The sequence below is a fragment of the Sinocyclocheilus anshuiensis genome, unplaced genomic scaffold (assembly GCF_001515605.1).
Source record: "Sinocyclocheilus anshuiensis isolate Anshui unplaced genomic scaffold, SAMN03320099.WGS_v1.1 scaffold457, whole genome shotgun sequence".
Taxonomy (NCBI): Eukaryota; Metazoa; Chordata; class Actinopteri; order Cypriniformes; family Cyprinidae; genus Sinocyclocheilus; species Sinocyclocheilus anshuiensis.
The window spans coordinates 2220093-2230758 of NW_015537939.1; the positions used below are offsets into that span (position 1 = coordinate 2220093).

At 35.9% G+C, this 10666-nt stretch overlaps 2 protein-coding genes across 4 annotated transcripts; one reads left to right on the forward strand and one right to left on the reverse strand.

Annotated features, from left to right (window-relative positions):
- Positions 1-248: 248 nt before the first annotated feature.
- Positions 249-2605, reverse strand: nudt2 (nudix (nucleoside diphosphate linked moiety X)-type motif 2). Its single transcript, XM_016451648.1, has 3 exons — positions 2432-2605; positions 1314-1440; positions 249-984 (listed from the first exon to the last, which is right to left on the reverse strand). Exons 2-3 carry the CDS (start codon positions 1435-1437, stop codon positions 665-667), a joined length of 444 nt encoding a protein of 147 aa, XP_016307134.1. The 5' UTR covers positions 1438-1440; positions 2432-2605; the 3' UTR covers positions 249-664.
- Positions 2606-2886: 281 nt separating this feature from the next.
- Positions 2887-5584, forward strand: rfesd (Rieske (Fe-S) domain containing). Of its 3 annotated transcripts, none has more exons than XM_016451621.1 (4): positions 2887-3084; positions 4577-4755; positions 4950-4984; positions 5094-5584. In XM_016451621.1, exons 2-4 carry the CDS (start codon positions 4605-4607, stop codon positions 5403-5405), a joined length of 498 nt encoding a protein of 165 aa, XP_016307107.1. In that variant the 5' UTR covers positions 2887-3084; positions 4577-4604; the 3' UTR covers positions 5406-5584. The 3 variants fall into 3 exon arrangements, with proteins under 3 accessions (XP_016307107.1, XP_016307123.1, XP_016307115.1); XM_016451637.1 differs by lacking the exon at positions 2887-3084 and adding an exon at positions 3797-3827; XM_016451629.1 differs by lacking the exon at positions 2887-3084 and adding an exon at positions 4462-4487.
- The last annotated feature ends 5082 nt before the right edge of the window (positions 5585-10666 follow it).

A 10666-nucleotide genomic window follows, 5' to 3' on the forward strand; every position in this document is an offset into this window, starting at 1 on the left:
TTATACAGGATTCATAGCAAAACAACTTGCATACAATTTATAAACTATTTTTGATGGACCCTATATTGCAACATTGAAAAACTGTACAGTATGTGGAAAAACTTGTGGAAAAGCGACAATGAGATTGGATAATGTGTGTGTGTGTGAGTGTGTGTGTGTGTATAGAAAAAAATTGAGTTGTATATGTTAATGTTGTCATAATCCACTTACAAGCCTTGTAGTCTATCAATTTCAAGTATTTCTGTCAGTGTCAGTGTGTGTTTTTTTTTTTATTGTGGGGCTTCTCAAAATGATTTTCCGTGATAATTAACAGTATGCCACAGATGACGTCATTACAGCTTACCTCGTATTGAACCCGGAACATTCTTTGAAATTAATGGCAGCTTTGTTGTACTTGTTGGTGGAGATTTAGAGGTTGTGCATTGGTCTTAACATTTTTAACTACTTGGAAGCAACCTTTTATGATTTCAAATTAAATTCTGCTTAGCAAGTAGAGACGCAAAAAGGATGCAAGTCAAATGTCTATTCCCACAGTCAAATTTCATACAGCACATCAGGTCCTCCTTTAAACCGTCATTAATTCAACATCCTAAAACAATTTTATAAAGATGAGAGCAAGCATTCAACTCTGTCAGTGTCTAAATGTCAAAACCAAGTGTAAATGTTACTGTTTGCCCTGTGTTTCTAGATACCGCTGTGCTGCTGTAAGTGTGTCCTGTAAGTCCTGGTATTTTGCCAGCTTGCAGGCTTCCTCTAGTTTGGCCCAGCGGTAATCCTGGTGTTCGTCTGAGAGAACGACCTGTGTGTTTGGGTCACGCAGCTCAGCCAACCAATAGAGGACCTCTTTGTCCTTTCCTCGGACCTGATAGTGCAACCTCTGCAAGAAGCCATCGACCATACGCAGGTGATCTTTACCTAAACCCGCTTCCTCCTGTGTCTCTCTCAAGGCGGTGGTGAAGTCGTCCTCTCCAGGGTCAACATGACCTTATGAGGGGAGGATAATGTTATTCTTTCAGTAACAATACTAAGAAATTGAAGATAGCCACATGTCTTCAACTGATTTGCTCCTGATAGGTCATATGACAACTACCAGTATTTGTGGCAGCAGTAGTTGTGATTTATTTATTTATTTATTATTAAATTTAGTTTATACATGCTTTACGACTCAATTTTCTGTGAGTAGAAATAAGCATTATGTTGAAAATAAGCCATTATATTCTTTTAAATTGGCAGGACTAAAGTGGTTCAAAAATAAATTGAGAGTTAAATGAGTTGAAGACAGGAAAAGCATCATAAGAAGCTGTGAGATGCACCTTTGGGTGGTGTCCAGTGATGTTCCCCGTAGGACGTCTGCAGCAGCAGGAACTCTATACTATCAGGGGGAGACTTCTGGACCAAATGCCGAAAAATGACAAATCCACATGCCCGCAATGCCATTACCTGGAAATACACAGCCTGGTAAAAAATACATGCAACTGTAACTGCCTATTATATTTTTTATCATATAACAGGTTTTACTGTACTTTTCTAAAAAACAAACAAAAAAAAAAATAGAATGATAAATGTGTCAAGTACAAACAAATGCTTAAGTCTTCATTAAACTGATACATAATTTGAGATGTTTGATTTATTTTGTAGATATATAATAATTAAAACATAAGTATATAATTAAATATATTTTATTCTGTTTTTAAAACAGAAAAAAACTATTTTGTATACAATTTTATGTTTATGTACAATTTTAATTGTTATTACATTTTTTATATTTTAACAACAGTTTTAGTTTAAAGATGTGTTGCTGCAATGGTTAAGAAGGCCTATAGTTTATATAATTTTGTATACATTTTATATGTACTATTATTTGGAGAATGTTTTGTTTAATATTTTTATTTAGTTTTTAATAATATAAAGCGTCTGGCAAAGCACATGCAACTGTAGAGGTTAAACTATGCTTTCTAAAAAGACATACACTTTCATATGCCATTTGCAAATACCTGAAACTACCATTTTATACTTCTGTTTTGCAGAAACCCTGCTGAGAAAAACCATCGTAGCTGCTCTTAGCAGGTCTGTCTGTTTGTTGGTTTTAAATAAGTTTCAAAGTCTACTTCACTGTCATTTTAGCACATCGCATGATAATTGATAAAAAAAAACGAAAGTGTTCCTTCAGGAAACAACAGTAGACGGTTTGGGAACACAACTTGCAAACCAGCTGGTTTAAGAGGGGTTTCCAACAGGAAATGTCAACTACAAGTCTTTTGAATGCGTTTTAAGTTGTTTAAATACAAATTGTGGGTTGGAAATACTAATTAATGAAACTGGACTCGCTTATGTGTAACATGCCTGTATTTCCGATTTCTAGACAAGATAGCAGGCTAACACTCATTAGCTGCTCTTAAGCTATAGGTTAGGATGAAATCATTTCACTTACGTCTAGCCGGTAATGATTCAATGTTCCTTTTTGTTTAGAATAGATGCGACATAACCTGGCACATTAATAAACGAATGGCGCATGGAAAAGAGTTTAGTTTAGTATGCAGGCTACTTTCTGTTTTGACGGCACAGCTGCGTAACTGCTGCGCAAAGATGACGTTAAAGAGTCCGCAGTGAGAGTCGCTCTCTGATTGGTTCCTTCAGTGGTAATTTAAATAATAGGAGTCTAGACACTTTATTGTTTATATAAAGTGTTATTTGATGAGTTGGACTTTGAATGTAAAAAATGCATTTAAAAATAATTGTTTTGGAATAATACGAGATTACTAAAGTCTCTTAGTCTTTGATATTACGCGCAATTCTGAAGGACAGATGGGCAAATTACAATAATATGGAACTTTTTAAAACCTCCTTCTGATATCAGAGAAATCGCATGTATTAATGTGTCAGTTAGTGGTGTGTCGTTCAGTTTTATACATTAAACAAAGATAATGTTTAACGCACGGAGAGGGTCCTGATCTGAGGGGCTGATAGGGCTGAAGGCAGCAGCCGGTGGGCTTGAGATAGCGCGATCCTCTGCAGACTAGAACAAACTTAACCCATTCTTGACGCACGTTTCACAAGATTCACAACGACCCGGAACAGGACAAGGTAACACTGCTTAAAATATTTGCTCAGCGATGTCCATTTATGTTGATATGTAAAGTTAAAAGGCTAATTTTAAAAGTTTAAAATGTGTAAAACATGTGTTAAATACTGGAGCATTTTGTCTTTAGTAAACTTATTTGATATGTGACAGAAGGCCTAGCTGGCCTGAGAAGGCGTAGCTGATTTATCTTATCATAATTGACTTTTTAGTATTATATTTGTAATTCCTTTAAAATAGAAAATACTGTTTTATATACAATTATATAGGTTATTATTAAATTTTAATTTTGTATATTTTATACTATTTGTAACTCGTTGGTTTATTCCCTATAAACTCTTATACAGACAATGGGTAACTGGACATATGAATGATATGACTTCTGTTTGAGGTTTATATAATTGTACAACATATATGTAAAGGTTATACAGTATGTATGTATACAACTTTTTTACAGTATATATCAGAAAGCATATTATATTTTGCATAATTAAAACAAAATTCTTTGATATATACGTTGAACATAAAAGAAGATTATATTTCTTATATTAACATATAAGAAGATAGATATTTTGAAGAATGTGGGTAACCAAACAGTCGCTGGTCCCCATTGACTTCCATGTATGGAAAAATAAAAAATACTATCAATGAAGTCGATAGGGACCAGAAACTGTTTAGTTACCAACATTCTTCAAAACAGCTTCTTTTGTGTTCAACAGAAGAAAGAAATTCATGGAACAACTCGAGGGTGAGTAAATGATGACAGAATTTTCATTTTTGGGATCTATCCCTTTAATTCCTACTAACATGTCTTACTTTCAAACAAACACCTGCTAAGTTTTAAGCTGAAGGACAAGAACAATACATTTGTGCCGGCAGCCGTATCACCCTGTAGCCCAAGACTGGTTACCCACTGAAGCTAGGGCTGAGCCTGGTCAGTACCTGGATGGGAGACCTCCTGGGAAAACTAGGTTGCTGCTGGAAGAGGTGTTAGTGAGGCCAGCAGGGGGTGCTCACCCTGTGGTCTGTGTGGGTCCTAACGCCCCAGTATAGTGACGGGGACACCATACTGTCAACAAGCACCGTCCTTCGGGTGAGATGTTAAACCGAGGTCCTGAGTCTCTGTGGTCATTAAAAATCCCAGGATGTCTTTCGAAAAGAGTAGAGGTGTGACCTCGGCACCCCATTGGCCTCTGATCATCATGGCCTCCTAACAATCCCCATATCTACTGATTGGCTTCTTCACTCTGTCTCCTCTCCACCAATAAGCTGGTGTGTGGTGGGCGTTCTGGCGCACTATGGCTGCCGTCGCATCATCCAGGTGGATGCTGCACACTGGTGGTGGATAAGGAGATACCCCCTGACAATGTAAAGCACTTTGAGTGCCTAGAAAAGCGCTATATAAAATGTAATTAATTATTATTATTATTATTTATGTAACTTAAGCACCTTCATTTAGGTGGATGATATTCATAAAACATATTTATATTTTCACAGAAGACATCATTAAAACCGCACTACATCCATGGATGAAAACAAGCCTCCTCGTATGTATTTTATCGGCAAGAAAGAAGATCTCGTTCAGGCCAAGAGAATGAATGTGACTCTGGATGGAAGAGACATTCTTATTATATATCATCAAAGAACTTTCTATGCACTGGACCTGCAGTGTTACCGTGAGTAGCATGAAAAGCATCTTTGCTTATTTCTCTGCACTAGAGGGAGACAAAGTAGCAGATTTAGCACTGTAACATTGCTGTTGCGGATGTGTGCCAAGTCCAATTCCAGAGGCAAAAGCCCAAAATCAAAAAGGCATTTGCTCGGGTCAGCTTAGTGCATATGTTTGCTAATGACACTTTTTTTTTTACAGATGCCGGCAGTAGTTTAGAGCCCGGAGATATTGAGGTAAAGCCATTTCTGCTGAAGCAGAACTCATTCAGTGATCCATAAATGCATTTGACACACATTGTTACCTCTCATGTGAACTCTGACCCGTTTAATGTTTCATGCACAGGAAATCAACAACAAGCTCTGTATTGTGTGCCCAAAGCACAAGTATAAGATCACTCTGGCTGAAGGTGAGGGGTTATACAAGGCCACCAACCCCGCAGAAAAAGTCCCTACTCCACGGTGGTATTCCAAAGGCATAAAGCAGAGAGTGCACAAAGTGACAGAAGTAGACGAAGACATCTTTGTGACGTTGTCCAACTGCCCTGGGTGGATTGAGTCAGACTATTATCAGACTGAGAAGGGCAGGGCAGAACTGAGAAAAGCACAGGAGTCGGAGGATGGAGAAGCAGACGTGAATGCAGATGAAGACGTTTAGTCTTGCAGCAACAGTGAGACTACAGCTTCAGGGATCCTAAGGGAACTGCATATATTAAGATTGATGATTTCAGAGTCAGTCGGCATGAATAAAACTGCGATTTGACATCATGAATCAAAATAATATCATAGCCCTTTTTTGTGACAGTGCCTGGATCTCTCTACATCTCCATGATTCACAGTGATGCCTGTCTTTCAGCTCGATTTGTTAGGTTTTGCAAAAATAAAATCCTAATATCTGAAAAAATCTGAAAAATGTGCATTCTTAAAAAAAGGATACATTATATATATATATATATATATATATATATATATATACACGTATTGAGCTAGTTGAGCTGAAATTTTTTTTTAAATGTTCACTTATTTAAAATAATTAAATATATGTAATATATAATATTATTATTTAAAGTAGTCACATTTTACATTCATGCATTTGGCAGATGCTTTTATTCAAAGCGACTTATGCTGCATTTCTCAGTGAGCAGCGAGCTCATATTGACATTGATATGTCTCCAATAATGTTTACTTTTGCATACATTTCCATGAAATACCAATTGATCCTTGCACAAACATTTAACTTGGCATTCGATTATTATTTCATAGATGAAATATTCTGAAGAGAGACAGTGACCATCAACTTCAAGCGTAGCAGAAAGAGTAAATGGCAAAGTGCCAGAAATGAGACCGTTGTGGCATACATCATATTTCTTTTTCAGATTATAAATCATTTGATTTCTTTGGCTCCTGTGTGCTGAGAAATCCATCAAAATTGTGTAATTATATGAGAGCAAGATTATTTGATGAATGGAAAGTTCAAAAGACGCATGTATTTTAAAAAAGTTACATTATAATTGTCTTTACTGCCACATTTGATCAATTTAATGCGATCTTGCTGAATAAAAGTATTCATTTCTTTTTTTTTTGATTGGTATTTATTAATTTGTCATAAAATAAGGTCCTAATCAGTTGTTGTGATCATGTGTGACTGCATTGTGCCGAGTATGTGAAATTTATTAAACGATCCAAAATGATTGATTATGAGTCTATTTAGCTGCATGAGAGCAGAATCTCTCAAACGGTGCATGCTTGTTTAACCCTGGTTTATCTCTTACACTTGGAACAAAGAAAGGACAAGAACATACTTTGATAAGCATCTTGACTTAATGTGCAAACTAGATATTCATTTATGCCTTCCCTTATACACTGCAGACTCAACTAGAAAAAAGTCCCAAAGCTCAACGGTACAGTTACTGTAATGTAATATCCTGCTTAACCAGGGCCTGTTGTCATTTAATGGCTCTAGATGGACTGTTATTCTCATTCACAATGAGGAATAATGTGTATAGCTAGTGTTTAGAAGTTAGACTTCCCTGTAGAGTGGTTGTGATCTCTGGGCCAAGAATGTACACGAGGGGCACGTGATTGTGCATTGGAGTAGAAATAAGATTCTGCATGTCAGATGACCTACAGTAACCCATCCTGCCCTTTTAAAACAAATGTTCTGAATGGTACGCCAACCAAGCAGCCCTAAAATAGCATATACACCTCTCAGCAGTGCTTGTAAAAAGTGCCTGTTTTATTATTTATTTCAGCCTGTTGACAAACAGAAATAGTTTATTTTAGCCTGTAGAACAAAAAGGACTGGCAGGAGAAATCCTCCGATAACACAGTCCTAAATCTTGAAAAAGAATTCTTCTGATTTGCAAAAAAAAAAGCCTAATAATATTACCTAATTTGATGATGCTGAGCACAAAAATTTCAGTCAAAATTTCCATCATGTGCAGTGTTTTTTGTTCCAGAAAATGATGATTGTTCAAATAATAATCAGCTAGAATGCACTTTAAAGCAAATGTAGTTTTGTGTGTGTGGTTTTTTTTTTTCCCGAGGAACTTCATACCCACTCATCTAGAACAGACGTTTGTGGGAAAGTGATAAACAAACATAAGTATATGCCATCAGAATGATTTTAAGACTAATATTAGGTAAAACAAACAAAACAAAAACATACAGTTGCTTAAAATAACAAAAGCAGTCAAATGTCAATATTTTGGTTTTAATGACAAAAAGGTGTTATCAAAATGCATAATTTAACTTACAATCTGACAAAGAGTGGGGAAATATGTTCAATTGCTCCATTTAATGAATTTCCCATAAGGTTTTCTCCCCACAAAATCTGTAATTTTCTGTTGCTGTTCGTACAGTATTCTAACTTTTCTAAAAAAAAAAGGAAATTGAGACTTTTTATCTCACAATTTGCAATTGTTAATTTATATCTCACAATTCTGAAGAAAAGACAGAATTTTTCAGAAAACAATTATGAGATGAACTCAGAATTGCAAGAAAAAACTCAACTAAAGAATAAAAAAAAATCACAATTACTTTGGTTTTATTTTTTAATCCCATGGCAGAAACAAGCTTCCATATAATTCTAACCTTTAAATATAAGATTAGGCATAAAATAATGTCTTCAGAATCATTCATTCGTATAAAAATCACCTGGGAAATGGAACAAATAGTTGTAATGGCTCAGAAGAAGACAGGAATCGTGTCTTTATTGCAGTTTTTCTGGTGAGTATAATAGGGGACAACAAGACTTCTCCTTACAAATAGTTGTCAAAAGTAAATTTGCTAACAAATGCACATCATATTTTGTGAGAACGTATGATGGGACAGAGTAAAACAGCCACTGTTTTTGGAATCAACACCCCAAAATTAGTAATAAACAAGTATTGGATTCCATTCAACAAATATGCAGGGCAGCATAATGAGTAAATTCTGGAAACTGGGAATAGGCCTACTATATTTGAAGTATATCCCACTGGGCTAGTAATACAAAATAACAACACTTCTATACTCATATCCCAGAACTCAGTAATCTTCCTGAGTATAATGATGAAAGCTTGTCTTTGCGTTAGACGATGGGTGCGGCCGTGCGGGATTATATTAGACCTGTTATATGGATAAAAAGCTTGTTATGGTAGAATTAAAATAATCCTTTCAGTAGATCAGGACAGCATGACTGACGGAAATAAGGTGGAATGCGAGCTTTGATTCGCTACGGCTCAGGAGAGATGATGCTATTTTGGTGATCTCAGAGGAGGATCTGAAGGGTGCTGAGGCTTTTTGATGTCATATTGTGGAAAAGAAGGCAAATTAAAATATACACAACACTTGGATAAAAATAGAAGTGTCAGAGTTACTGAAGTAATAGTTTGTTTACGCATGTTAGGATAGAATTGGTTTGAGTGCAAAGAATTTTTAATAATTACCTGAGAGGAAGAGGACAAACAACAAAACAGCTTTTATTTCTTGCAGATTAGGTTATTGGGTCAAATGCTATTTTTAAACAGCATTTTCAGCGTCAATACATTGCCTCAAGCAGATCGACTATAAATTTATTACACCTTTGTACTACACCAATGGCTCACTATAGGGGGCCTCAGTAAACGAAAGATGTTTTAAAGGATTAAAAAGAAAATCATTGCTGCAAACAAACCAAATGTATTTTTTTTCACTATTCAGATACCTACTCATTTCTACATCTATATATAATTCCCATTTCATTATTATTAATAAGAATAAGAATCGTGTATGTATGTATATACAGTGGGTACGGAAAGTATTCAGACCCCCTTAAATTTTTCACTAGGAGAAGTGCTCACTAACACAGACTTAAACAGATTTGTGAACAACATTTGAGAGAAATAGGTCTTTTGTGCACATAGAAAAAGTCTTAGATCTTTGAGTTCAGCTCATGAAAAATGGGGGCAAAAACAAAAGTGTTGCGTTTATAATTTTGTTCAGTATATATATATATATATACACACACACACACACACAAAATATTGTTTTGGTCAGTAAGTTTTTTTTTAAGAAAAATAGTTTTATTCAGCAAGGATGTACCTATTAAATTGATCAAATGTGGCTGTAAAGACATTTGTAATAATAATAATAAAAAATTTTCTAATAAATACTGTACTTTTGATCTTTCTATTCATCAAAGAGTCCTGAAAAAATGTGTAACGGTTTTCACTAAATTATTACATTTTCAAAAACTGTTTTCAACATTGATAATAAAAAATATTTCCACCAAATCAGCATATTAGAATAATTTCTGAAGGATCATGTGACACTGAAGACTAGTAATGAAGTCATGGCTGCTGAAAATTCAGCTTTACCATCACAGGAATAAATTACATTTTTAAAATATATTAAAATAGAAAACTTTAAATTATACATTTAAATTAATTTTTTTTAAATTATAATAATATTTCACAATGTTACTGTTTTTTTTACTGCATGTTTGATTAAATAAATGCAACCTTGGTGAGACTTTTTTCAAAAATATTAATAAATCTGTATATACAGTAATATTATATTAAATTATACTGTATTAGCTTGGCAGACAGTCTGAAAGAAAACAGCAACCTCCAGCTTAAATAATGCGCAAATAGAGTCTAATCGATGTTTACTTATTTATATCATGCAATAAATGCCTATTATTACCACCTTTTATTAGAGGATCAGTGCCTTGAAAGCCCATAATATAGAGGTACTAGTTGCGAGTCCCACACATGTCATGTAGTGGTGTCAGCATGCAGCATGTCTGGTGCTTGTGAAAGCAAAGCATAAATATTATCTCACACCCAAGGCCCTCTGGGTGCCCCCAGGAGTCCCTGGAGTCCCTGAGCTCTGGCATGGCAGTGGGCTCTTTTGACTTTGGCTAGGGTACCCAAGGAGGCTCCCAGGGCTCCCAGGACGATGTGTTTTGCATGCCATATTCTTGAGAAAATCTGACTGTTTAGTTGGTTTTGCTGTTGATTGAGCTTGCAGTGAGACTGCATTTTTATTTGTTGGGAATAACAGTCAAAGACTCTCTCGAATCACGTATTAATGACTTAAAGTGCCATTGGTTTGAACAGACAAGACAGCAGAGGCACAGCACAAAAACGACCAGCCTGTGTGCGGTGTGGACAGCAAGTGTCCACGTCCCTCCGATCGTTTGCTGAGTCAGGAGGCACCCACTCGCGCTGCTCTCTTTTGTTTTCCTCTATATTCTTATCTCATTGACCCATGAGCTTTGACGTTATGCTCAAGTGACGTCTGGTTTCAGAGCTCAGATCCTGCCATGCGTCCCGGGAAGCGCCGGATCCCTGTTTTCGGTGGAGTATGAACTTGTTTCCTCTACCGCAGGATCCACTGGATCGTTTCTGCCTGGATTTGTGTGTTTACAGTCGGATCATTGCGCACCAGACACTC

Bases quoted from the DNA above. Each gene is read 5' to 3' on its own strand.
- nudt2 (XM_016451648.1), bottom strand. From the start codon at position 1,437: ATGGCATTGCGGGCATGTGGATTTGTCATTTTTCGGCATTTGGTCCAG. The intron at 985-1,313 runs GTGCATCTCACA...TCCCCTCATAAG, and splicing joins TCACTGGACACCACCCAAAG to GTCATGTTGACCCTGGAGAG.
- rfesd (XM_016451621.1), top strand. From the start codon at position 4,605: ATGGATGAAAACAAGCCTCCTCGTATGTATTTTATCGGCAAGAAAGAA. The intron at 4,756-4,949 runs GTGAGTAGCATG...TTTTTTTTACAG, and splicing joins ACTGGACCTGCAGTGTTACC to ATGCCGGCAGTAGTTTAGAG. The intron at 4,985-5,093 runs GTAAAGCCATTT...TTTCATGCACAG, and splicing joins TAGAGCCCGGAGATATTGAG to GAAATCAACAACAAGCTCTG.